General features: G+C 59.2%; 1 protein-coding gene and 1 long non-coding RNA gene across 11 annotated transcripts in view; one reads left to right on the plus strand and one right to left on the minus strand.

Annotated features, from left to right (window-relative positions):
- GSE1 (Gse1 coiled-coil protein) overlaps nucleotides 1–26,010 on the minus strand; it is a 412,190-nt gene extending 386,180 nt beyond the window's left edge. For all 10 annotated transcript variants that reach the window (XM_084959220.1, XM_021093712.2, XM_084959219.1 and 7 more), the window contains exon 1: nucleotides 23,630–26,010. In XM_084959220.1, coding sequence (XP_084815346.1) covers nucleotides 23,630–25,939 — 2,310 coding nt within the window. In that variant the 5' untranslated portion in view covers nucleotides 25,940–26,010. The remainder of the gene's footprint in view (nucleotides 1–23,629) is intronic.
- On the plus strand, nucleotides 9,076–16,046 carry LOC146402165 (uncharacterized). Its single transcript, XR_014805303.1, has 2 exons — nucleotides 9,076–12,124; nucleotides 15,112–16,046. It is a non-coding gene; the product is annotated as an uncharacterized LOC146402165 (long non-coding RNA).
- Nucleotides 26,011–27,736: the final 1,726 nt, after the last annotated feature.

The following is a 27,736-nucleotide window of genomic DNA, read 5'->3' on the forward strand; positions in this document are numbered from 1 at the left end:
GACAGGCCGCGTGCTCTGCTCTTCCACTTCTCCACCGCCCCCCTCCCTGGCTGCGGGGGCAGCTCCGGGCAGGCAGAGACTCTCGTCTGTGTTGTTCATGGCTACGTGCCCCCCACCCCGTCCCAGGACACGGCCTGGCCCGCAGCTGGCACTTAGAAAATGTTTGCCGAGTGAATTCACTGTGTGCGCCTGGCCGGCCTCTCATCCCTCCGTCCGTCCAACCAGCAGAGGCAGATTCCCTTCCCTTTGACATCTAGTGACACGGGAGCTCCTTTCTCCGTGGGGCCCTGTCCCCATGACTGGGGGCGGGGGTGACCTGGCCCGTGATCCCGAGGGCCCCCCCACCCCGGGGGTTCCGGGACGGCTCAGAGCTGGAGGCCAAGGGCCAGAAGGAGCCAGGGGTTTCCTGTCTTCATCCCTCCTATCTCCAAACAGGCGCCGGGAGTGAGGATGCTGAGGGCCCCAGCACGACGCCCCAGCCACTCCACGCAGTAAGATTCCCCCCATCGCAAAGCCAGTCTTGACCGGAACTAAGAACTGTTGCCTCCTTGGAGAAAAACCATGCAGCTTGTCATGGACTGAATCCAGAAACTGCCCTCCATGCTCAGCACACACTGAAGGCGGAGTAAAAACATACTGTGAGCGATGAGGCTGACTTTTGCTCCCAAGAGGCCAGCTCGGCTCCAGCTGCGAGGCTGAGGGTCAGCCCTGGGCCGGCCGAGCTGCACGGACGCACCCTGTCCCTCTGAACCGCAGCTTCCTGCCTGTTACTCGAGGGTGTAGGACCTCCAGCCTGGGAACTCCTAGAATTTTCTCACCTTGCCGACTAGGAGGCAGAGGCGAGGGGCTTGCTCCAAGGGGACATGAGGCGGGGACAGCAGGACCAGGCTCCCGGACCTGGTGACACATGGCTGTGATTCTGGGAGAGAACAGGCGACCAGGTGTTTGTTCGCAGGTATTTACTTTAGGTCTGCGGAGGGGCCAATGCTCTCGAGACCGCTGGTGGCTGGAGAAATCCAGCTACTGTCCTCCGTCTTCTCAAACTTGTTTGGGATTTGAGCCCCTGAACTGAGATACAGGTTCAAGATCTGAAAGCTGCAAGGAGGCTGGGGATCAGGAGCCTTTCTCGACCCTCCCTGGGCTCCCAGACTCTCCCCTCAGGGCTGAACGAGCCAGGCTCTTGTCCCGCTGTCCTGGACTTGCCAGCCCACCTGTCCGGCCTCCCCACCAGGCTCTGGGCTCCTGGGGAGCCGGGCACTCCCCTATGCCTAGCACACAGCAGGCACTCGAGAAATGGTTGATCAGCAAATGAATCACATCTACTCCCTCTGGCCCCAAGGAAACACCTGCCAGCCCGAGGTGACCAGACAGCCGACGGGTCCTGCCCCAGGGTCCCAAGGGTCACCTCCAGACCTGCACGTGGCCAGACCTGAAATGCTAAGGACACACGGGTGCTCTCAGCGTCCTCAGGAGAAACCCAAGCACGGAGTGACCTTCAAATTCAGTTAAAAATGGATTTTGCTGACCTTAATAAAAGATGCCTTTAGCTGCTGAACAAGGGAAGGCAAATTCCATCAAGTCCCACCCCGTCAAAACACGCAGCATCCAGGACTCCCAGGACGAGAAAGTGCCACTGCCCGTAGGGACTGACAGAGCTGCTCAGGGCCCGGGCAGGCCTGGCTGCCAGCAACGTGGAGCAGGCTGGGTCCCCCTCGTGGGGGAAACACGTCCCCTTTTATAACAGCCTCAGATCGAATCCAGAACAACCCCCGAAACAAGGGGAGGCCTGGGCACATCGGGGGCCATTTTTTCCTTTTCTCCTGAAAGCTGAAAAAGTTACACACATTCACTGCCTGATTCAAGCAGAGCAGGAGCAGAGGGACAAAAAGCCGTTCCCTCTGCTCTGTCCACACAGGAGAACGCGGCCGTTTCCCATCTTGCTCCATCTTCACACACACGGGTCAGAGAGGAGGGCGGCCTTCCCCCGCTTCCCTAATCCGAGACTCTTCTCCACCCAGACCCCGACCACACGGCACCGAGGCCGTGGAGGCGATTATAACCCCGATCCCCAAATCCCTGCCCGCAAGCCCCACACCAAAAAGTTCTGGAGACCAAGTGTTTCTGCACCCATGTGTCAGCCAAACCTGCCGTGCCTGGAGGCTATTTATAGTCTGGGTGTTCTCCCCCCCCCCCCCAGTTCCCATTTTGCCGCAGGAACGGGACTGGGTATGATTCCAGGGCCCTGCCCCCCCCCCACGGGGGTCTTAGGTACAATAGAGCAGGGGCATGAAAGGATCTGCCTAAGGGGCTAAAAGCCCCCAAACGGCTTCTGGCCCTAAAGGCATCCCATGAGATACACGGACCAGACGTGACACGAACAGCAGCTTCTAACTTTTACCACAAGGAGCTTGCCTTCCGGTGATATTCACCATAGACAGCGCCTGCCTGCCTAACTGCGTGGAATTCGCAAGGTTAATTTCTGCTACCCCAGGCAATGCTGCAGTGGACAGCCTAATTCTCTCTCTCTCTCTCTCTCTCTCTCTCTCTCTCTCACACACACACACACACACACACACACACACACACACGAGTCCTGTTTTCTACAGGGTACATCAGCAGTGCACACCCCTGACGGTGGTGAAAATATGCTGCAGAGAAGACAGCTAGGTGCCACGTGGCAACGCTCTAGGATGCTGCAATCAGAGGGCGGAATCCAAGTCCTAGGTCTGCAGCCCGGCAGCTGTGTGACTCAGCCCGAGTGACTTAACTTCTCTGGGCCTTGGGAACATGGGAAGCTGGGAAGCTGTTGCTTCCAGCTCTCCCTTCTCAGCTACCAGCCCTGCCCAGGCCTGCATTGGGGCAGCTGCCCCTCAGGTAGTTCCTACCTGTATCCTTTTCTCCTTCTTCCCACTTGCCTGCCTCTCAGAACAATCCCTCTTTGGAAACCACTTTCAAAAAACAAATAGGAGTTCCCATTGTGACGCAGCAGAAATGAATCTGACTAGGAACCGTGAGGTTGTAGGTTCGATCCCTGGCCTCGCTCAGGGCGTTAAGGATCCAGCATTGTTGTGAGCTGTGGTGTAGGTTGCAGATGCAGCTCGGATCCCTCGTTGCTGTGGCTGTGCTGCAGCTCCGATTAGACCCCTAGCCTGGGAACTTCCATATGCTGTGTGTGTGGCCCTAAAAAGCCAAAAAACAAAACAAAAACACAGACTGACTGCTGCCCCAAGGCTCACCTGTGGCCTCATCAGCCTCTTCATCAAAAAAATACAGGGAGTTCCCGTCGTGGCGCAGTGGTTAACGAATCCGACTAGGAACCATGAGGTTGCGGGTTCGGTCCCTGCCCTTGCTCAGTGGGTTAACGATCCGGCGTTGCCGTGAGCTGTGGTGTAGGTTGCAGACGCGGCTCGGATCCTGCGTTGCTGTTGCTCTGGCGTAGGCCGGTGGCTACAGCTCCGACTAGACCCCTAGCCTGGGAACCTCCATATGCCACGGGAGCGGCCCAAGAAATAGCAACAACAACAACACAAAAAAAGACCAAAAAAAAAAAAAAAAAAAAATACAAACACGGTGGCTCCTTGAACTGGCTTCCTGGGCACCTCTGCCCAGCCCAGCCCTGGCAGCAGGACCCTAGCAGCCCCCGCTGGGAAGCGTCTCGTTGAGCGTCTCCCGAAACACGCTGTGCAGAACACACGTCCCGCCCCTGCCGAGGGGGCCCCAGTGCATGTCGGTGCTGAGAGGTGCTGCAGCCCACAGCCCTGTTTTAATCGACTGTGTGAGCGAGGAAGAAAATCGTGCCCATACCCGAGACATCAGCGGTCCTTGGCCCACACGTGGGGGCGTGCTGAGTGTCTGAGGTCACCGCGCACACTTCCGGAGTCACCTCCTGCTCAGAAACCTTCCCGCAGGCCCCCCCCACCGTCTCTCCCCGGTAGCTGAGCTGAAGCTGAGCCTGCTGTTTGCAGTCCACAGTGTCCTGTGTCCTTTCACTGCTTGGAAAAAGAAGGTCATCTGTGGTCACTGTCGTGTGCGGCCCGGACCGGCCCCTGGCCAGCTGGGACATGTGAGGTAAACCTGTGACTCCTCCGGCCTCAGTTTTCTCACCTGTGCAATGGAGCCGGCAGCTCAGCCCCACCATCTCAGGCGACCATCTCAGGAGTCTAGCCTGCCCGGGGGTCTCAGCTGCGGTAGAGACCAGCAGGGCCGTCAAAACAGCAGCAAAGAGTACAGGTGACTTTCTTTTCCCACGAGCAGCTCAGGGGTGCAGCGTCAGAATGCTCCGATGTGGCTGCCTGGCCCCGGGTAAAGCCTCGGGCCCTGAGCTTCACTTCCTGTGATGAAAGGGGAGCCCGCACGAACAGCCAGACACAGAGATCACACAGACACGCACAGAGAGACGCAAACGCACACACGAGAACATCTAAAACTGGGGAGCCCCGTGGGGTGGGTGTGACGGCAGTCTGGGTGCGAAGTGTCCTCTAGTGAAGCCGGACGTGAGCGCAGGGGAAGCCTGGGGGAAGGGGTATGACTCTGCAAAGTGACAATCAGCTGCAAGTAACAAGTGGGTTAAACGAAGCAGGCTAACCCCTCTATCCTGGGGACACTGTGAGCCTGCCACCAGATGGGGTGTCTACCATTCACGGCTCGTGACCGCACGGGCTGTGCAGACACACGGAAGAACCACGCCAGCGGAGGAAGCTCAGGAGCAGAGAGTAGGTGCTCAGTAATCTCCCCTATTCTTTCAAAAAGGGCTCATCAGCCAGGAAAAGGGGACTCACTTGAAGCCATGGTCTCTCCGCATCAGAGGCTTTATCAAGACTGGCAGCCGCCCGGGGAGCAGCTCCCTGCTCCCTCCCACCGCCTTTCTGCCAGAAGCCGGGGGTGGGGGGAGTGGGGAAAGCTGGCATTGTGGGCAGAACCAAGAACAGGGTTTATTCAAGTAAAACAGTTATAAGTAAATAGGATTTATTCACATCCCACCTCTCCTCCAAAAGCTCTGAGGCAGATTCCGGCAGGTGCTTCTGAGACAGCAGAGACGGGCCGCCCCACCCCCACGCCTGCTCCCCTTCTGCCCTGTCCCTTCCCACAGCTGGTCCAGGGAGGCCACTGGATGCTGCCAAGCAAAACGTCCCCCTCCTGGCCTCCCAGCCCCCCGGCCACTTGCTGTACCGGCAGCAATGAGGCTGGGGGCCCCCAGGCTCCCCAGTGCCTGAGGCAGCCAGGCCAGGGCGGGTCACACAGTAAGAGCCAAGGCGGGTGGGGGACAGGCCCAGGCGGGGGCGGGGGCCACTGGGGTTTGAGAAGGCTCATGGCAGAGCCGCCACATCTGGGAAGACCTAGAGACAAGCCAGGTGTCCAGCAACAGGGGACCCGGGCTCACGACAGAGCCCCTAAGACTCACATTCATTCCCAGGATGCTGAGTGACGTGGGAACCACAGAGTGAGAGGTGGCGCTCAGCGCTAGGCCATTCCGCTCGTCGCATCTGCAAACCAGCCTGACACACATACCGTGACCCCACTCTACAGGTGGGGACGTCCTAGCACAAAGGGTTAAGTAACTGGTCCAAGCCACACAGCCAGAAAGGGGTACTGGTCCCATCCGGAACCAAGCATCTCGCCCCCCGGGCTGCAGTCAGCCCCCCTAACAATTCATGCTGTCCAAAGTGGAAAAGCCTAGAACACACAACACACAGGAGGATTCCACCTACAGTGACTGGGGTGTGTGTGTACGCGTGTGTGTGTGGGGGGGACATGTGCAAAGAAAAGGATGCTGGAAGCTCCAGGCCGTGGAATTATGGGCAACTTGCATGCTTCCCTTTTATCTGCTGTCTACAGTTTCAACACAGAACCTGTCACACCTCAGGACAAGGTGTGACCTGTTGAGCCAGCTGCCCCGCTCCCTCCTCTCCTGCTCCAGGTGCCCTCCCTCTGCAGGTTCCCACCCAGGCTCACGGCTCTGGAACCTTCGCTCCGGGCCCAAGTCCTTCCTGGCCCCGTACCTCCCCCACCCCTCGAGGTCTGTCATGAGATCAGGGAAAAGTTTCTCATGCCAAAAAGCTTCCACGGCATCGCCCGAAATCCATCTCCCAGGGGCACCCACGGCTCTGCAGTACCTAAATGTTCGCTCGTGGAGGGACGGGGGGCGTTAAGGCCCCTCCCACGGGGGAGTCACCATGGTGACAGGAAAATGATGTTTACAACGACACCCAGAAATGTTTGTGCGGGACATCAGGTGCCTGAGAGCAAGATGCAGAACTGTACGTCGCGCTGCATTTCAACTCTGGGAGAAGAATGCGCTGCCAATGCCCAGGAGGACGCGCCCAACAATGTCCAAGGGTGGAAAAGAATTTTACTATTTACTGCATGTGTACTGTTATCGATACATAAATAAGCATAACCTGCCGACTGTTTCACGCCTATTTTATTTTATTTTACGTCTTTTTGTCTTTTTAGGGCCACACCCACAGCATATGGAGGTTCCCAGGTTAGAGGTCCAATCGGAGCTGTTGCTGCCGGTCTACACCACAGCCAGGGCAACACAGGATCTGAGCCACATCTGCAACCTACACCACAGTTCACGGTTAACTCTAGATCCTTAAGCCACTGAGCGAGGCCAGGGATCGAACCCGCGTCCTCATGGATGCTAGCCGGATTCATTAGCCGCTGAGCCACGACGGGAGCTCCTCACTCCTCTTTTAAAAAGCAAATTGCACACGAGAACCCTTATCCATCATCGTCGGGAACAGAGACCTGTGCAGCCTCTTTGAAAACAATCTGACAGTTCCTCCGACGGTAAAACCCAGAGTCACGGTAAGACCCAGCAATTCCACTCTGATACGCTCCCGGAGGCAAAAAACCCCAGCCACGCAAAAACCTGTACACGAATGTTCAAAGCAGTGCCATTCACGATATCTGAAACAAGTCAAAGAGCCATCCACGTGTGCACAGATCAACTAAATGCAACTTACATACCCAGAGGACTATTATTTGGTCGTGAAAAAGAATGAAGCACTGACGCCCACTACGATGGAGATGAACCCTGGCTACGACGTGCTGAGTGAAAGAAGCCAGGCCGCAAAGACCACAGATTGTAGGATGCTATTTACACGAAACAAACAGGACAGGCAAGTCCACAGACAGCGGTCGCGGAGGCCGGCCGGGGGGAGAGCAGGATTTCTTCTAGCGGTGTTGAAAAATGTTCTAAAATTAGAGTGTGATGACGGTTGCACAATTTGGGGAATATAATAAAAACCACTGAATTGTTTACCTTAAAAGGGTAAATTTTATGGTCTGCACATCTATCTTAACAAAGCCACTACTAAAAAAAATTTTTTTTAGAGAATGCAACTCACCCAGCAAAGAATTCCCCTGGCTCTGGGAGGACACAAGGTGGCTGTGAAGATGGTGGGACAGTGGATTCCCAGCAGGATTCAGCCTCACCCTCGTGAGCCCCTCGTTTGTGTCTCAGGCTGGGGGTTCCACATGGGCTTATTAACAGCTGGGACCTGCTTCCCAGGGCCCCTCAACTTGCTAACGTAAAAATATCAAGGTATCTGTCACTGGAGGGATAAACTTGACCAATGAACTGGAAACAGCCCAGGGCACTGGCATTCTGCTTCAGCCTCAAACACGCTCGGTCTTCCCCTTCCTCCACCTTCTTGGATAAAGTGAGGGAATTTGAACTCAAGGATCACGAGGCTTCCTCCCAAAACTATGACTCTAAAGACACAACTCTGAGAATTGTCACAAATGCACAGACAAGAGAAACAGATGTTTCAATCAGGTTACAGACAAAATATACTTTGTAGCAAAAGCATGGATGGACACAAACATTTTTGAACCGTGGACACCGGGTTACTATAAAAAGTGAGACATAACATTATGGAACACATATATTCCAAACAACAGAGTCACCAACATATTGAAAAGCCAGTAATCCTTCATAATCTGTGGCTCTAAGATACGTGGTTTTCTCTTCTGCATAAAAATAAATACATAAATACGTCTAGCATTTTTCTTACTTATCCAAGGTTTGATAAAATCCCCTGAAGCAAAAGAACGTGCCATACTAACTTCCCCTGTGGAGGTCACAAAGGCAGGCTGATAGAGAGAAATCACGTTAACACCCCTGGCTCCACCAGCAGAGAGAAGGCCAGGCTTGGAAAACATGCTCTTTAGCATAAATAACTGGGAAAAGGCCTGGTGGTTTCACAAACATTTTGTCTACACCTGCTAAAATAGAACAAGAGAGGAGGCCCGTGCAAAAGACCTTACATTTATAGCCCAAAAGGACTGGTTCAAAACATTAAGTAAAACACAATTTCCCAATACAAACCTTTGTGGAGATCAATGAAACTGACAAACCTCTAGAAAGACTGATCAAGGGAAAAAAAGATGGCACCAACGACCGATATCGGGAAAGCAAGAGGGGACAGCATCACAGACCCTACAGACATCAGCAGGATAATGAGAGACTATTACGACAGAGTTGCGCCAATTAACTCGACCACGAAGATGAAATGGACAGCAAGTTCTCTGAAAAACATCAAGTACCAAACTGGCTCAGCAACAAAGGAACCTCCCAGGAGACGACTCCGTCAGCACATCAAGACCACAGGCAAGCCACTCATCCACTGAAGAAGGTAACTCAGAAAAAGACTACCAACTGGAGCAGGCTTTCCTTTCCTTTCATTTCGCTCATTCATTTATTCATTCATTCATTTATTTTTTTTGTCTTTTTGCCTTTTCTAGGGCTGTTCCCGCGGCATATGGAGGTTCCCACGCTAGGGGTCCAATCGGAGCTGCAGCAACACGGGATCCAAGCCACATCTGCGACCCACACCACAGCCCACGGCAATGCCAGATCCTTAACCCACTGAGCAAGGCCATGGATCGAACCCGCAACCTCATGGTTCCTAGATGGATTCTTTAACCACTGCGTCACGATGGGAACTCCCATTCATTCATTTATATAGCCATACCCATGGCATACGCAAGCCTATGGAAGTTCCCAGGCCAGGGACTGAATCTGAGCCTCAGCCATGACCTATGCTGTGGCTGCAGCAACATCAGATCCTTTTTTTTTTTTTTTTTTTTGGTCTTATCTCTTGTCTTTTTAGGGCCACACCCCACAGCACATGGAGGTTCCTAGGCTAGGGGTCGAATGGGAGCTACAGCCACCGGCCTACACCACAGCCACAGCAATGCTGGATCCGAGCCGTGTCCTCGACCTCCACCACAGCTCACAGCAACACCGGACCCCCAATGAGAGAGACCAGGGGTCGATCAAACCTGTGTCCTCATGGCTAGTTGGGTTCATTAACCACTGAGCCACAGGGGAACTCCTCCCAGCACTGGACCCTTTAATCCATTGCACCACAGTGGCAACTCCTAGAGCAGGTATTTAACCTTTTTCTTTTGGCAGGCAAAAGTTCCCTGGCCAGGCATCGAACCAGAGCCACAGGAGTGCCAACGCCAAATTCTTAACCACTAGACCACCAGGGAACTCATGGAGCGAGTTTTTAAGTGGCGATGAAGACAGTCTGTTTTGACTTACTGTCTCTAGAAAGTTAATTCACTGTGGTTTTTAAAGACATATGCTTAATGCCATCCTTATTATTTTCTTCCTCAACCCTTTTTCTCTAAGACTTCTCTTTCGCCAACTGTGGCTTTGCCAGCCGCGGAGCTCTTCAGGAAAGCCTCTCTCAGGGCTGGTAACTTTGCACAAAGCACAAAAGACAAACCAGGGGAGGCGCAGAGGCTACAAAATTCTAACTGTAGCTCTTTTTTCCCATCAAGTTGGAGAGACAAGGCTTCCAGATGTGAAGCAATCCGAAGACAACACGAAACCACACATAATAAAGGCATTAATTATTACCAAGTGTGAAAGTATGCAGACAGACAAGGGCCTGGGCCAGCCCGGAGAGGGGAGAGCCTTCAGCTGGGAGAACTTAGCCAAGGAGCTTCCCAGAATGGGGCAAAGAGGCCGAAAACAGAAGAAAGAGCCCGCGTCAAGATGCGAGGGTGGGAACCAGTCGGATGGTTTCAAGGGACAGCGAGGAGTCTGCTCACCTGCGTCGCTGAGTGTGTGCAGAAGGGAGTGTGGGAACGATGGCTCTTCACCTTTTGGGGGGGTCACATATCCCTCTGAGCGTCTAATGAAAGCCACCGATGTCCTTTCCTCAGAAACATGCATCTCGGCACCAGATTTTGCGGGGAGTTTGGAGGTTAAGAAACGTGTACAGAGCAATGGGGACACAGCACTGAGAACGACGGGTCTTTGTCAGTGGCCCTCACTCCTGCCTCTGGCAGGTCACTCTTCCTCAGGACCTGACCCAAAAGGGGCCGCCTCCTGCTCATCTCGTCTCAGGAATGGGCCTCGATCCGTGTCTCTGAGCTCTCTGGGGCAGCGCTCCAGAACACTAAGTGGAGGGGAAACTAAATGACAAATGGCATCCACGCCAAGAGTCACAGTTTTTGAGCATGTCCTATACCCGAAGGCCCGTGGCACACACCGCAGAGATCCCCATACACAGACAGGGACCAGGCAGTCAGGTGGCACATACCTGCTGACTGTCACCAAATACCTATGTGACTCATCTCAGCAGCAGAGGCCATGTGAGAGCCCATCTCCGAAGGCCCCCGTAGCCCTTGGAGCCAGGGATGGGGGCTACTTCCAGCCTTCCCGTCCCCCTCCTCTGGATGACCGTGGCTTGGTGGCAGTCACTTTGAACAGGGCCCAGCCTCATGGGAGATGGAGCAGGAGCTCCACTACTCACCAGGACAGCCTCGGCGGGGGCTTTCTGCGGGCGTGGGGCACGGCCCTTCCAGGGGCCTTTGAGGCCGCGGCCATGAGCAAGCCCCCAGATGCCCCCTCCCCGACCTCTCTGCCCCCAGTGGCCAGAGCCAACATTTCTGGGGTCCCCGCTGCTTGCGAGGCTCTCACTGGGGACGTCACCTGCCTTGTGTCTTCCTGGGGGAGGACAGAAACCTGTCCCTGTGTTTGAGCAAGACGTCTGGGGCTCAGAGCCGTGAAGCGAGGTGGACGACACGTGGGTGGCGAGGTCTGACGTCAGGACATCCTTGGCTGAACCACACCCCCCGCCGCGGGTGGAGATTGACCAGCCTGGCCTCGCCTGCAGCCGCGGCTCCATCCCCCTTTTGCACGGCTGACTGGGAGAGTCTGTGCTACTGGACAGAGGAGGGCTTCGTACCAGGCAAAGTCTGGAAGGTGAGTTTCTGACACCCTTGCTTCTCTGTCTCCAAAGCAGAAAGGCCTCTGAGTTTGCAGGGCTCCCGGCAGGCAGCCTGAACCCTGCCTAGGACCTCGGTCTGCCCTGAAGTCACCCCAGGAGGGTGGTGGGGACGCGGGGGCACCGGGGCACTGCCCCGCCGACCAGCCCAGGTCCCCGAGCCAGGCGGCTGCCAGTTTCCGCTGAGGCCGTGTTCCAACCGATGATGGCCCCAGTGCCACTGCAGCCAGAATCACGAGGGATCCCATTAACGCCCCTGGGGGCACAGAGCCCTGGGCACCAGGACACCGCAGGGTCAGCCTGTCAGCCGGGTGTCACCCTGCTGCCCAGACTTGGACCTGGACGTGACAGAGACAAGAGGCCTCCCAAGGCTGACTGCTCCCCCATGCAGCCGTGTCGCTGGGTCAGCCCCAACCGGGGCCCCGCCCAGGCTCAGCAGGACCCTGCCAGGCACCGCAAAGTTACCCCAAGGGCGTCAGCAGGGAAGACAAGTGCCAAGGTCGCCCGTACACCCACCAGAGTCCTACTCACATGGCCGTAAGAGAACTTCCTGCCAGCCTCTGACACGGGGCCGCTGCCGTGGCCCCTCCCTCACCACCACCACCACTGTCACTGTCACCATCTTCGCTGTCACCCCATTTCGATGCATTTCATTGAGCTGGAGACCCCGACTGTGTGTTTTATTTTATTTCATTTGTTGGTCTTTTTGCCTTTTCTAGGGCCACTCCCTCGGCATGTGGAGGTTCCCAGGCTGGGGATCTAATCGGAGCTGTAGCCACCGGCCTGCACCACAGCCACAGCAACGTGGGATCCGAGCCACATCTGCGACCTACACCACAGCTCACGGCCACGCCGGATCCTGAACCCTCTGAGTGAGGCCAGGGATCGAACCCGCGACCTCATGGTTCCTAGTGGGATTCGTTAACCACTGCGCCACGACGGGACCTCCAGACTGTGTGTTTTCCATCTTCTCTGAGGACAGGGCGGCTCTTACAACAGGTGGAGTGTCAGGTTCAAGGGCAGTATTTCTTTCTTGCCTGGTGGCAGGTACACTGATGCGCTTTATAAAGGACCTCGTCTAGGAGGAGATAAATTACAGCAGCCACGCCCTCTGCCGAGCACCGCCCTGGTCCTCCTTTGACGGCAGCATCTAGCGCATAGTAGGGCTCAGTGAATGAACCGGCCGTCCTGGCTTATGCCCCCTCATCTACAGCTGAAGGCAGACAAGTCCCCTCCCTGTGTCAATTCTCCCCACAAACATCTCCTAGGCAACGCCCCTCCCAGGCCCCGGAGTTTCCCAGAATGCCCCGGGGAGGTGGAGGCGGCTCTCCTCTGGGACCCGGGAGCAGGGCTGGCTGGGAGGGCTTGGACGGCTGGCGGGCAGCCCACAGCCAGCGAGGAGCCCCGGAGGAGCTCCAGGCCATGGGCCTGGCTGGGGTGAGGCCACCAGGAAGCGGATTTGGCACAAGCGCCAAAAGGCCCACACAGACCAGAGAAGCTGGCGAGGGGGAATGTTTCTCCCGCCACTTGGAGAAATTCTACACGTGGGTCCAGGGAAGGTCCACCCAGCAGGCTCTTTGTGAATTCACCCAACTGTGCGGGGAGGGGCAGGAGCTGCAGAGCAGAGTTTGGCCAGAAATTTCCAGAGTGTGTTCCAAGCATTCTCAGCTGAGCTCCCCAGGCCGCAGGCCAGATGCTCGGCTCCGGGGGAGGCCGACCTCTGGGGCTCCTGGGGGGTCCTCTGCTGAGGGCGGGTGGGGACACAGCCCTGGCCACCTGACAATCATGATATCAAAATGCAGGCGTGCAGAAAGGCACCAGGCGGGAGCTTCTCTCAGGCCCACTGTCCCCGAAGCAGCCTGGGGGGTGGAGAAGCGGTTGGAGCCACACGGACCGTCACGAGTCCTGCTCCCACAGGGACAGCTGTGTGGCCATGGGCAAGTCACTTTCCCTCGCTGAACCTCAGAGACTTCAAGACACAGATATTGCCAGAGAGAGAGGGCTACAGCTTTGGGACAACGGGGCCAATTCATCAAAGTTGAAACTGTCATGCGCATGCAGGAGCCTTGAAATTCACAAAGCGACAGTTGACAAAATGAAAGAGGGAAAAAGACAAATCGAAAGGGTGAGGCAGATGAACACCCTGCCATCAGAGGTGATGTAATGTTGGGGGGGGGGGGCAAGGGAGCTGCTGTCCCCAAGCCGGCCGGCCCCACAGCATCGCAGGAGCTTGGTGTGGTCTGAACACTCCAGCCGCCCCAACCAAGGGCCCCGGGGCATCGCCAGTGGCACAAAAGCAAGAACAGTCCACATCCGAGCGAGACCCTCCGGAAGGGAAAGAGCGTTCGCAGAGATCCTGCCAGCAAAGGAATCAGGATCAAAAGAGCTGGCGCCACAGCCCATCAAAGGCCACCCTCTCAGGCCATCTGAGCCTCCGAGGCCTGGAAGGCTCCCCCAGGCCTCCCCTGCCGTGGGCCGCCGGCTGTGGACGCCAGGACCCCGAGCCCCTGTCCCGGGGCTGCTGTGTCTGGGAGTCTGCAAGGCCCGCCCACACCGCCCACCTGCTGTGGGCCCTCCCGGCCGGCAGAGCCCACACAAGCCTCTTAATCCCCGACGGCGAACCCTCTGGTCTGGAAGCCAGGCGAGGTTTACGGGTCTGGGGAGGCTCATAAAACACGGCTGCGGCGTGCCCAGGCGCTGGCCCCCTCCAGGCGCCCCCTCTCTGGGGTCTAGGGGCACCTCCTTGTGTGGCCCCTGCCAGCCCCACACGCTCTCTCGGCAGTGCCACTCAGCACGGGGCGGGGGGAGAGGCCACGGTCGGGCTCAGACGCCCCCTCTCACTTGCTCTCCCACGTCCCAGCTCTGCCATGTAATCCCCCAACTCTCAAGGTCATGAGCCTTGGCCTCCTCACGCAGGGCAGTTCATGCCACCCCCCATAATCAGAGGGGCAATGGACAGTCTGGGGAGGGGGCAGAGGGTCACTGACGCCCTTAGGATGGTGGCTGGCCTGGAGCGGCCACTATCAATGGCATCGCCGTCTCCTGAGACCTCACCATGTCTGCATCAGGCCCAGGGAACGGGCAGAACCTAAACGGTCTTCCTTGTACGGCTCTGCCCACAAGTGTCACTAACAGGTGGGCAGGACAGCGTGGCCTTGGCGGGCTCTGACCTTTGCGGGGTCTTCCTCGGACCCTGGACCACTGCCTCTCCCCACCGCCACCTCACTGGCCAGGTAGAACCAGCTTCCAGAGATGGGCTGCTCCCACCCAGGGTCCTGGCCTGCCTGCCTGGCTCAGCGGAGCCAAATACCAACGGTGACCTTTGCGCCATTCACTCAAGGTTGCTGGAACCTCTCAAAGGAAACCCAATCCAGCCATCAATCTCATTCAGGGTTCCACACCAAACGGGTCGGGCAGCAGGTGGCTCGGGAGGCTCAGAGAACCTCAGAGCCGCTGCACTCTAGAGCCTCCTGACCCGGGCCTCAGGGGGCGGCGGGGGGGGGCGGGTCTTCTCTCCCCACCCCCAACCCCACCCCTGCCAAAGGGTACAGAAAGATGAGAGCTCGACAGCTGCATGGGAGCCCAGGGCCTCAGCTCCTGCTCCAGCATCTGCTCCCATTTAACAGAGGGTAAAACTGAGACCCAGACAGGTAGAGAGTCTTGCCCAAGGCCAGTGTGAGTCAAAAACCCCAAGAGCCCGGTTCTTCATAAAGCTCCTCTTGGAGTTCCCGTCGTGGCTCTGCGGCTAACAAACCGGACTAGCATCCATGAGGATGTGGGTTCGACCCCTGGCCTCGCTCAGGGGGTTAAGGATCCGGCATGGCTGTGAGCTGAGGTGTAGGTCACAGACGCAGCTCAGATCTGGTGTTGCCATGGCTGTGGTGTAGACGGGCAGCTACAGTTCTGATTCAACCGTTAGTCTGGGAACTTCCATAGGCCGCAGGTGCAGCTCTAAAAAGACAAGAGAATAAAAATAAAAAATAAAGCTCCTCTTATCCCAGGGAGAAGGCCAAGCCTCATCTTCAAACAAACCCAGTGATGGAAACCAGCCACAGGACGAGTAACTGTGGTCAGTCAGTTGATGGATCAAAGCTGCAAGGAGTCACATTTTCAAACCTAAATCATACTGTGTTATTTGCTTAACCCCCCCCCCCGGGAAGGCAGAACTTAAAGGGTAAACGTGGTATTACCAGCAATTCCACGTCAGGGTATCAACCCAGGGGAAATGAAAACACAGGTCTGCACAAAAACCTGTACATACACAGCCACAAACACACACACACACACGTGTCCAAAAGAATCTGAAAAAGAGGGCTGAATATATTGATTCACGCCACCACGTGGGTGAGCCTCGAACCCATAACTGAGAGGAGCCACAAAAGACCACACAGCCCAGGGTTCCATTTCTACGACACGCAGAACAGGTACATCCATGGAGACAGGAGATGCGTGGTTGCCAGGGGCTGGGGGAGGGGGGGTGACCACTAAGGGGGACCAGGTTTCTGCCCAGGGGAACAGATGTGTGACAGGCCCACGACTCTATGCGTACGCTAAAAACCACCCAATGGTATGCTTTAAAAGGGTGAGGGGGAGTTCCCGTCGTGGCACAGTGGTTAACGAATCTGAGTAGGAACATGAGGTTGCAGGTTCGATCCCTGGCCTGGCTCCGTGGATGACGGATCCAGCGTTGCCGTGAGCTGTGGTGCAGGCCGCAGAGACGGCTCGGATCCAGCGCTGCTGTGGCTGTGGTGTAGGCCGGCGGCTACAGCTCCAATTGGACCCCTAGCCTGGGAACCTCCACATGCCGCAAGTGCGGCCCCAGAAAAGACAAAAAAAAAAAAAAAAAAAAAAGGAAAAGAAGGAACCTTATAACCAAGGTGGCAAAGATACTACTGCCTTAAAAATAAAGGCCTGAGTGCTTTGATTAAAAAAAAAAAGGTGCGGGGCTGTTGTTGTTTCTGGCTGCCCTGGCGGCAGATGGAAGCTCCAGGGCCAGAGACTGAATCCGAGCAGCAGCTGTGGCAACAGCAGATCCTTTAATCCACTGGGCCAGGCCGGAGACCAAACCCCCGCCTCAGCCGAGACGCGAGCCGCTGCAGGCGGATCCTTAACCCACTGCGCATGGCGGGAACTCCAAAAGGGTGAGTTTTATAGGGTGTGAATTCTATCTCGACAAATAAGACAAAAACAGCATCTTCTCAGGTCAGCCCCCAGACCCGACTCCCCACCTGAAGGCCCCTGCCGGCCTCGGAGAAGATGCTGGCCTCGCTCCCGAGCACCCTGGCCGCCTCACTGTTCTGGAGTCCGACCTCAGACCCTCCTCCCGCTCAGGCGACACCCCGCATCCCGCTCCATGTCGCTTCCCCACCATCATCACAGGCCCTCCCCGCACAGGCCTGGTTTCCCCACTGCGGGATCCTGATGCCCAGAGCACCGCCTGGGAAACAGCAGGTGCTTAATAAAGACAGGCTGAGCAAATGAGGAGAATCCTTTTAGTGGCCACCATGCTACGCCTTCAAGATAAAAGGCCCAAACTCCTGGCCAGTGCCTACAACATCCTCTATCAGCGGTTCTCACCTCACTGCCAGAATCTTCCAGAAGCTTTAAAATACCAGGGTCACCGGGGCCGCCCCTCAGAGACCCCTTGGAGAGCCACGCCTCAGCTGAATGAATTAACCGGCGGGGGTAGTTGATTCAAACATGCCTCAAAACACTGCCGACCTGTCCCATCCCACCCTCTCTTCCCACTTCAAGCAGCACGGCTGAAGGCTCCCCAGCAAAGCCCGCTCCCTGCAGTTGGGCCTTTGCACACGCGCCCCTGCCAGGAGCACAGGACCCCCCTCATGGACCTGGCTGACTCCTTCCCGGTCTTGAGGATAGCCTAGATGTCACCTCCTCCAGGAAGCCTTCCCTGAACACCCCCGCTTCCCACCGTCCTGGGGGGCTCCCAGCAAATGCCAGCACAGATCTCAACGTGCTGCAGGACCACAGCTGGACCCTCCACTCCATCCGCCACCAGCACCCGAGGCAGGGCCCGCCTGACTCCACGTCACATCCTCGGAGCGCCTGGTGCGCTGCAGGCCTGCAAACGTGTGGTGGCTATGGGGTAAAACGCGTGCAACTGTTTCGGCAGAACAGCCCCGGTCAAGGGCAGGCACGTGAGCAGAGCCAGGAGGCAGAGCTACAGCAGCACCCCTGCCACGCAGGACTGGCAGAAGTTCTTTCTGACACTGAACCGTGTAGCTAGCTCGTGTTATTGGAAAAATAAACCAGCAGAAGTGGCCTTAGGCCGTGGGCCTGCTGGTCCTCCGGCTATAAAGCTGCCTGCAAAGCGAGAATCTATATGGGTTTTCTAATGCGTTATCCTCTCCGGGACGGAAGGCCATGGTGTTTGGGGGGCCCAGCCCCACAGACCAAGCTCAAAACCCAGACCTCCCGAGATGGGGAGATATGGAACAAGGGGCCAAACTTGCAGTTCTAAGACTAACAACACAGCGGCTCACGGGGCATTATAGCTAGAAGCCCTGCATCACGTACTTGCATATTGCTAAGAGAACAGAACGTTCCGGCCAGGAACGAGAACTGCTAAGTGTGACGTGGGATGCACGGCATTTTACAATATATATGCATCCAATCAACCCGGTGCACGCCCCAATTACATAATGTTATATTAATTATGCCTCGAGGACAAAAGAAAATGAACTGCTAATAAATCACAAGATGAGTCCAGATACAGCCTCAGCATCCTTGTCCACACAGAACCACCAGTCAGATTTCACGTGTGGAAAGCAAACCAGCTCTGACCCCCGAAAACCAGACTCTTCATCTTGACAGATGGGGAAACACGCAAAGGGCACATGGCCAGTAGAAGCTCCTTTTGCAACCACCCTCCCAGGGCTACGTGGCAAACAGAAGCCAAGGTCCCAGATGCTCTTTCCAGAGGGCAGAAGTACCGCGGTCTCCACCGCCTGCGCCAGGATACGGACGGACCTGGCGCAGAAAGTGGACCTGCACCCCAGACCTGGGCACTTCCTCAGCCGAGAGGACAGGCCGATGAGACAAACCTGCCCAGGACCTGCCCACCCTCCAAAAGTCACGGCAGAGTTAACCTGCCAAGGGTCAGATCCACAGAGATCTAAGCAGAGGAGGGGCCAGAAAGCTCTGAGCAAAGGGGCCCTCCAGCCCTGCTCCCTCCCCTGCTCCCAGGGAAGGCTGAGTTTTGAAGACCTTCGCCTCCACAGTTGTCTCCAATCGCCTCCCGGTTGAAGACAAGGCGCATCTGGAAAGTTCACTCCTCTGAGCAGATGGCTCCCAACCCGCCAAGAAAAGCACAACCTCCCCTTGGAAGGGGTGGTCAGAGCTTGGGAAAGGCCCAAAGCCCAGTCACTTCCCAGCAGCTGCCAGGGAGAGAGGGCCAGGGTCAGCCCAGCCGGGCGGCCTCTCCCCCATCCGATTGCCTTGCCCAGGTGCCCCCGGGAAGAGGGGCGGCCGGGCCTCCCCGACGAGCGGGGAGCCCCGTGGGCGCAGAGAGCCGGGAACACGGGAAACAGATGTGCGCGCGGCCCTGACAGGCGAGCGATGACAGACGCTCTCCGCAGGCCTCAGATGTCAGCGCGGAGGGAAAAAGGCGATGCGGCAGCGGCAACACCTGTTCCCGCTCGGAGGCCACGCGGGGTCTGGGGGGGGTGGGTGCTGGGCGGGCGTGCCCCCCCCCAGGGCCCCCCACCCCCTGCGAGGGCCGGTGCGGTTAGGTAAACAGCTGCACGCTCCACTGCCCAGAACATTCCCTGGACGGGCCGGAGCCACAAGAGGGAAGAGGCTGGCTTGCACCGCCGGCGGATCTATCACGCGGCAGACCCATCCTTGACGGGAGCAGGCTTCTCCGGGGGGTGGGGGGGGGCTGAAAGGGGAACACCTGAGCAAGGCCGGGAGGGGGCCGGGGACAGCAGAGCCAGCCCCGGGGCTTCTGGCTCCTGCCTCCCAGCTGCTCAGTGGGCTGAAGGGGGGGGCGGGTAGGGGAGGAAATCAGCCCCCCCACCACCCCCCCGCAGGCCACTGTCACCTTTACAGCTGGGGCCCCAGAGAGGACAGAGAGTCAAGTGCACAGACCCCAAAGCCAGGCTCCTGGGTCCAATGCCAGCCCTGATGTCACTTGCTGAGTGACCTTGGGCAAACTCCTTGGCCTCTCTGGACTGGCCTCTTCCTCTCTGACATGGGGATAATGGCCCCTCCCCTAGTCAAACAGTGAGGGTGAATAAAGCTGAAGCCTGGCACAGCCGTGCCTCCTGGCACTGAGGGGCAGGACAACCATTCCCGCCACCAGCAGCAAAGTGGGCAGCAGGGGCTGTGACATCAGAGCCTGTGGGTGCCAACGAGAGCCCCTCCCTGAGCTACAGGCACCTCAGGGAGGGGAAGGGAATACAGGGGACCCCCCCCACACACACTGCCCACCAGCTGCTCTCACATCACTAACTTTCCAGAGGACTGAGCATCTCCACTTCTCAGGAGCAGCAACAGGCTCAGAGAGGGCAAGAATGGTACCCGGATCACACAGCCAGGTCCCAGGAACTGAAGAGTGGAGCCACGTCTGCCTTAAGGCCCAGCCAGGGTCTTTCCACGACTTCGCAGAGCTTTGCAGAGCTTCCCAGAGCTGGGACTCCTCTTTGGGGAGGCACCCCCAAAAGGGATGGGCTGCAGCCTCCCCGGCCTGCCCTCAACACAGCGGTAACCAAGCAGCCGAGCTCAGAGATGCAGAGGCTACAGAGCAGGATGCTCGCCAGCGGGAGAAGGGTCCAGCTGGGGCAAAAAGCCACAAACGCCATCTAAGCAGAGGGCTCCAGGGACACCCTTCTGCCTGTCCTCTTTTGATCACGTTGTCTTTCTTAGCGGTTAAAGGTGCTTCGCTCGTGAAGGAACATTTAAGAGCAAACAACCGAGGCATCACGGGAGGAGGTTCTGGAACAGACGGACCCAGCTAAACGGTTTCCTCGCAGCAACCCTGCGATGCCCCCAGCTCCTCCCCCCACGTTCACAAACCACACACTCAAACCGGAGAGACAGGGCCCCGGAGCTGGCATCGGGAGAGGAGCTCGGGGGCCTCGGCACCTTCCCGGGTGGCGACAGTCGCTTACTCGGCCCTGACAGCCGTGCTGGGGGCCCCTCGGTTTGGCCTGCGGTTCCCGTGACTCTGGCTCACATTCCCCAGGCCCACCCAGGCCACCCTGGCACCCGGCCCGTAGCCTCAGCTCTGCAGGAAATTGTATTCTTTGTGGACTCTTCGTGCCCCTCCTCCTGACACCACCGGATCCCCAGCGTCTGGAACAGCGCCTGGCTCAGAGTAGGCGCTCCCTCCATAAATATTTGTTGAATGAATGAGGGGGAGGCGGCGGCGGCGGGGCAGAGACTGCATTTCTGGCATCCTGCTGACCCGCAGGCAGCCTCTCAGGAGGCAGGAGCTGAGGCCTCTCTTTGCCTCTGTCTAAGCAGCCCAGAGCCCCACACCGCTGCCCTACCGCACACAGGCCGGATGGCCTCGCCAGCCACGAGAGTTGGTGTCATGGCCTGGCCCCAGGTATGGCTCTTCCCAGCCCACTGCAAGCCTTTCCGGAAATGTCTTTTTTTGGCTTTTTTGGCTTTTTAGGGCCGCACCCACACCATGAGGTTCCCAGGCTAGGGGTTCAATTGGAGCTGCAGCTGCCAGCCTACGCCACAGCAACACCAGATCCTTAACCCACTGAGCGAAGCCAGGGATGGAACCCGCAATCTCATGGTTCCTAGTCGGATTCGTTTCCACCGTGCCACAGCAGGAACTCCCAAGAAATTTTTATTGCTTTCTCGTATCTTCAACTCTAAATCCAATCTTCGTTTCCTGACTTCAAGGCATCGGGTTCACTCCAACCTTCTTTTCCTTCCTCCTGAATTCTTCCCCCTCAACAAATCCTACCCATTTTCCAAAGCTCCCCCTCCACCAGGCAGTCCAATGGTGTGGGACTCTGGGGTAGGAAGACCTGGGTTCAAGACCCCCCCCCCCAGCCACCTACTGGCTGTGCAACAGTCACCAGGGTCATCTGACTCCTCCGAGTCTCAGTCTACTCTCCTCTTAAATGGGAATAATAAGGCCTCGGAGAGAATTGGTGAGGAGCAAATGAAATAAGCTGCTTTAGAAAGGGTGCAAAAGTTACGGAGTTCCCATCGTGGCTCAGCGGTATGGAACGCGACAGCATCCATGAGGACGCAGGTTCGATCCCTGGCCTCGCCCACTGGGCTAAGGATCCGGCGTTGCTGTGAGCTGTGGTATAGATCGCAGATGTGGCTTGGATCCCACGTTGCTGTGGCTATGGTGTAAGCCGGCAGCTGTGGCTCCAATTCCTAGTTTCCTAGCCTGGGAACTTCCATATACGGTGGGTGCGGCCCTAAAAAGACAAAAAAAAAAAAAAAAGCATGAGTTTGACCTTCCCAAACTCATGCTGACCCCTTCTGGGCGGACACCAGCTTGCATTTTCATCCACACGGGGCTGCCCTCCGCCACCCCCCTTCCCAGCTGGACTGGGAACTGCAGCTTCTTTTGTTCCCTCAAGTTCCTATCAGTCGGGGCCCAGGGTTGGCCTCTCATCAACCCCTGACGAGGGAGCACATCGACGTGGGAAAACTCACCCAAGTTCGCACGTTCTGCAGAAAACAGCCTGAGAGGCCTCTACAGGCATGCCCACCACCCCCGCCACCCCCCCAGACCGGAAGTCTGCGCCCCTCCTGCACAGCGGGAGCCTCTGCACAATCCACCTGCCTCCTAGAAGAACCTGCCCAGGATGTCAGGCCAACACGGGGGGGGGGGGGGGGGCACTGTGTGCCAAGTACCTGGCTTTCTGGAAGCATTCAAATGCCCTGATGGATTTAATTCTCACCATGGCCCCACGGGGCAGGTGATAGCTGTTTCCACTCCCCAGCCAAGAAAACGAGCTTAGGGAGGATAAGACGCATCCTCCTGGGCACGCAGCTAACAGGAGAAAGGGTAAGAGAGGAACCCAGCTCTGTCCTGCTCCACAGCCAGGCCCTTCGCCCAGGTCTGGCCCCTTCGGGAACCGCAGCTCAGACTTCCAGCCGCAGACCTGCGGGCTGAACTGCCAGGTACCGCACACCAGAGATTCAGCATCTGTAATTGGGGGTGTGGTGGTGGGGGGAATGGACACACTTCTGTGTTAAATGAGAGCCCACCCAGAAACAGCTCTAAAGACAAAAGCCCCCAGATCAGACCAAAGCCCCTGGCGACAGTCCAGCATCCAAAGAGGGCAGTGACACGGAAGAAACCCTGGGCAGAGCCTGCAGGCATAGGGACCGGGCACCACCTTGGGAGACGCGATGACCCTGAGGGAACCTGCGCCCCAGGAGCCCTGCACGCGTGCGCACGCATGTACCCGTGGGAGGCAGCATCAGGACGGAACCACCATTCTGGGACCGGTGGGGACACCCATCCCCGTTCGCTCGTCCCTCTGCCAGCCCCTCCCAGCGGCTGCCCCTACAGGCGGCGGAATAAAACAAGCCAGTGTCACCGGCTTTGGTGGAAATGAGAATTCACGGCTCCAGTGGCCGTGACGGTGGGCACAACTCGCTTCCCGAGACCCGCGGGGGCAGTTCTGGCCTCAGCCTTTGCAAAGCCGGATCCCAAATGAACGGAGCCCCGTCTGGCTCCTCCCGGGCAGGCAGCGTGAAGGGAGGCGCCTTATAAACAGGGCCTCCCACCCTCCCCCTGCACAGCTGACTTGCAGAGAAGAAAGACTCTCTTCCCACCGGGGAGAAACCGTCTGTTTAGGCCACCGTCCCCGGGGTCCCAAACCCCCACGTCTGGAAATCTGTCTCCATCTGCTCTTAAGCAACCAGAGAGCCTCAGAGGGAAAGTGTGAACTTGGGTGGAAAATTCTGGAAAAGCTACACTGAGTGGGAGTGAGAGTTGAGAGGAACTTCCACCTCTGATGTGTTTCAAACCGGGTGAGTGCCGAGACCTCTCGGTGACCTGCGTGGCTGGACTAATTACCAATGTTATCAGGCGGATGACAGACGTGCCCCGAACTTCCTCTGTTTGATAGATTCCGCTGCAAACACTCAAGTTCAGGCTCATGCCTGCTGCTTTCAGTACTGCCCTATTCTTCCACGAGGCCACTCCTGGCCTCCCAACTCCTCTGGCCTGTCACACGCTTCCGAGCTCAACCAGGTCAGCGTGCTCACTGAGCCCTGGCCGGGTGACCTGGGGCAGGGGGAGCGCCCCTCCTGCTGGACCACACGGGGCGCAAAACCCCTCTCCTCTCCAGCAGCGGTGCAGAAAACAACATCGCCTCCTTCCCTGCTCGGGTTTCAGAGGAGGACACGAGAACGGAGCTGCTTACCTTCCTCGCCGCCGCCCCTGGGGAGCTCCAGCCCGTGGGTCCCTGGCGGGTGAGCCCTTGGCCAGCACACACCAGGGTCCCGCACTCCGTGCAGGCGCCGATGATCAGCTGTCGCCCATCGTCCACGAGCAGGCTGTGGCTCGCTCGAAGGGTGTACAGAAACAAGGGCAGCCGGGCCACCCGCACGGCCTTGAGCCCGAGACACCGCTTCTTCTCCTGCTGGCAGAAGAAGCACACGAATATCTCCACTTGGTACTGCCGTGACCAGGGGCTGATGGCGTGGGGGGCGCTGCGGGCCTCGTGCTGCAGCCACTGGCCCAGCAGGTCATGGTAACAGAGCACGCAGGTGGCCACCAGGCCGGTGGAGTCGGCAGGCCTGGCGCGCGGGGCCGGCGGGTAGACAGTGAGGAAGGGGAAGAAGGGCTCCTTCTCGCCCAGGCGGCTGGAGGGGTTCACGTTGAGCTGGAACTCCTTGCCGGGGCCCAGCTCGGCCCCGCAGATGTAGCAGACGGAGGCCGGGCCGCCCTGGGCCGAGGCGGGCGGCTCGCAGAGCGCAGGGTCCGAGGCTGAGAAGGCCTGGTGGTACCGGCCCAAGAAGCCCTGCACAGAGGTGATGAGCTCCTCGTTCTGGCAGGCCCGGTACAGGGCCCACACGTCCTCCAGGACGCTGAAGCACTTGGGGCAGCTGCGGACCTCACAGCGCTTGTTGGGGCCCTGGGCGTTGGGCGGGCAGGGCAGGAGGCTGAGAAACGGGAAATGCATGGAGCCCCTGGCGTTGCCGTTGAGGGTCCTGCAGGCCACGGCCCGGGCATCCCGCGTACAGTCCTCCCCGCAGAGGTAGCAGGCCTCTGGCAGGGCCCCGGCGGGCGGGCCCTCTTCCCTGGGGAGCCTCCTGCCCTTGGAGGCCATGCCGGGAGCGTGGCTGTTCAGGGGCACCACGTAGAGCCGCTGCAGGACCGGCACGTTGGCCAGTTCGAAGCTTTGCCACTGCTGCATGAGGGAGGAGAAGCAGCAGGGGCACACCAGGGTGCTGCCACCCTCGCTGATGGGCTGCGCCCCCGGGGGCGGGCTGTGCAGCCACAGGAAGGGGAAGAAGGGCGCCTGGGCCAGCTTCTCCTGCTTCTGCACGTGGATCTGGTGCTGCGAGGCCGGGGACAGCGCACACCCACAGATGTAGCAGCAAAGGCCCTCTGGTGGTGCAGCCCGGCTCTCCAGGGGAGCCCGGGGGGCACGGCCCCCGCCAGCGGCGTCCTGGTCTCTGGGGCAGCAGGGGCCTGGGAGAGGCTGCTCCTTGCGGTCCTCCTCCTCGCTGGTGATGTTGACGTCACTGTCCTCAGAAGCGCGCGTCTCCGCCAGCGGTTTGCTCTCGGCAGTCTTGGCGGCCCTGCCCAGAGGGGCTCCTTTCACGCCCTCTGCAGGGGCGCCTTGGACCGGAGGCCTTTGCCAAGGGTCCGGAAGGCCCCTCAGGACGCTGGCCCGGGCCTCTGGGGCCCAGGGCCTCCCAGCGCCCTTGCGCCGGCGCCGGATGCCGGCCCTGGGCTCCCCGTCCACGTGGAGCTTCGAGGGGATCCCGTCGTCCTCCAGGTCCCCCGGCGTGGGGGTCTCCGCGCCCAGTCCCGGAGGGGGTCCCGGCGCCGGCCTCCACTCCGGGCAGCGGCCCCCGCGAGGCCCGGGCCCGGGGGCGGCCCGCGCCGCTGGCGCCCCGTCCTGGCGGGGACTGGCGGCGTCGCGCGCGGCGGGGTCGGGCTCGGAGAAGGGGTCTGTGTCCGACAGCTCCGACAGCTCGGAATCTCGAGGCTCCTCGGGGGCCGCGCGGGGCCCGGGGCCGCCGCCGCCGTCTTCGTCGTCGTCGGCCGCGCCGCCCAGCGCGTAGGCGACGTTCCACTCGCGGGGGGCCCCGGCGCCCCCGCGGCGCCCGCCCGCGCCCGCGTCGCACTGGTGGGGCCGCTTGAGCCAGTACATGCGCTTGTCCACGGGCGTGCGGGCGCGCTCGAAGGCGGCCCACTGCTCGCCCAGGAAGCAGCGGCACACGGCGCACACCAGCACGCAGCCGTCGGCCGGGGACAGCTCGCGCGCGCCGGGCGCCGGCTCCTGCTGCTGCAGGAACGGGAAGAAGGGCTGCGCCGGGGCCCCCGCGCCCGCCGCCGCCGCCGGCTGCTTCACCTGCAGCTTCAGCTCCTTGCCGCGCCCGATGCCGCCGCCGCAGATGAAGCAAGAGAGCGGCGCGCCGCCGCCGCCGCCCGCCGCCCGCTCGCCCACGGCTGCCATGAGCCGCTGCTTGCGGGAGACCGGCGCCGGCCGCCCGCTCATGGCCGCGCCGCGCCGGCCCCCGCGCGCCCCGGGCCGCCCTCACCGCCCGCCGCCGCCGCCGCCGCCGCGCCCAACTTGGAGCATGTGTGCGCGCCGCAAAGTTTGGCGGCGGGCGGCCGGCGCGGGCGCGGGCGCTCGGCCGCTCGCAGGGGCGCCCCCCCCGGCCGGCCGAGCCCCCGGCGGCGCCGCGGCGAGCGCGCCCGGAACGCAGCGGCGGCGGCGGGCCCCGGGCGGCTGGAGCGGCAGCCGCATGTGCGAGCTCCGGCGCCTGCCAAAGCGTTGGGTCATTTAATTGGGGAGGAGGGAGGCGGGGCGGCGGGCGGCGCGGAGGGAGGAGGGGAGGGGAGGGGAGGGGAGGGGAGGGGAAGGGCGGGAGGGCGGGAGCGCGGCGGGCGGGGGACTCCCTCCCTCGCGCTCCCTCCCCTCCCTCCCCTCCGCCTCCCTCCTCCTCCTCCACCACCTCCTCCTCCCTGCCTCCCTCCCAACCCCCCCCCCCCCCCCCCGGTCCCAAACTGCGCACAATAGCTCGCCGGCTCCTCTATCTATTTTGTGTCCAGCCGGGAGCCGCGCTCGGTGATTCATTGCCCCAATTAGGGGGCTCTCTCCAGCGCGCCAGGCTCGAGCCGTCTGAAGGGTCTCCTCCGGGACCCGCGAAAACCCATCAGCCGCTAGAGCTGGTCTTTAAGTAAAGGTCAGGCAGGACGCCGGAGGAGCCAGGTAAGGACGCGGCCGGCGTCCCCGGAGAGCCCGCCGAGGAAGGGCAGCTCTCTGGAGGAGGGAGGCTGCCCAGTGAGCTGGGCTGTTGCCGGCCCTCTCCCCATTCCAAAGGGTCTCAGCACCCGCCCCCCACCCCCATCTAAAGGGCCCTTTACAGCCCTGAGGAGTCCTGGATCCGGGGTATCTTTCAGGGCCCAGGGTTCTAATTTTGGTGACAGGGAAGAGGGGCTGTCTCCTGGTGGCCTGAACACCTTAGTGAATGCACCAGCCATCCTGGGGACAGACTCGGCCTGCCCCGCCCCTCCCCACTGCTGGCCAGGGACAAAAAGGGTCCCGTGTGTCTAGGCTGTGTGTTCCAGGGCGATGACTCAACAAGTCTGGGCCTTTCAGGGGATTAACTGGTTCCAAGTCACACGTGTAGATCATGTATTTCTTAAACACACAGAGAGAGACCTTAGCATGCGCCAGGTGCAGAGTCTAAGCAGTTTATACACATCCTCTCGGTCGCTCTTTTCAGTAACTCTGGGTTAAGTGCCACGATCAGCCCATTGCACAGATGACAATGAGGAGGCGGCGAGCATTAAGGTGTACGCTTCGGGAGCGGCGGACCTGGGATTCAGACTCTGGCAGCCGGCTCCAGGCCCCTGTTCTCAACTCCCTGGCTGTACAGCCTCACTAAACAAACATCTGGGCCCTGTCATCCATCTGCTGATGGAGACTGGCCACAGCAGGGGACACAGCCAGGACCTCTCCGTCCTCCCTGCTGCTCTGGCTCAGGCTGGGAGGCCTCGTGCAACTCTGGGCCTCTCTAGGCCTCCCATTCCGAATGGACAGAATGCCCACCCCTTCCAGCTTCAAAATTCTGTGACTCTCTGATTTCTGAGCAGTTAGCAGCTGTCCCGACCTGCCAGCTGGAGCCCAGAGTCAGACTGGGGACAAAGGTGCCAGCTTGGCCCCTCTGCCCTCTGGGACTCCGTCTTGTACATAAAACGAGGCTTTCTCTTGGCACACATTATAAATAAATGGAACAGGAGAAAAGGGCCACCTCTTTGGAACCCCTGGAAGAAATCCCAGGGACCA

This window comes from Sus scrofa, chromosome 6 (assembly GCF_054392235.1).
Source record: "Sus scrofa isolate SSC_HxYL_T2T_F1_AM1 chromosome 6, Sscrofa_HxYL_maternal_Yorkshire_Landrace_v2.0, whole genome shotgun sequence".
Classification (NCBI taxonomy): domain Eukaryota; kingdom Metazoa; phylum Chordata; class Mammalia; order Artiodactyla; family Suidae; genus Sus; species Sus scrofa.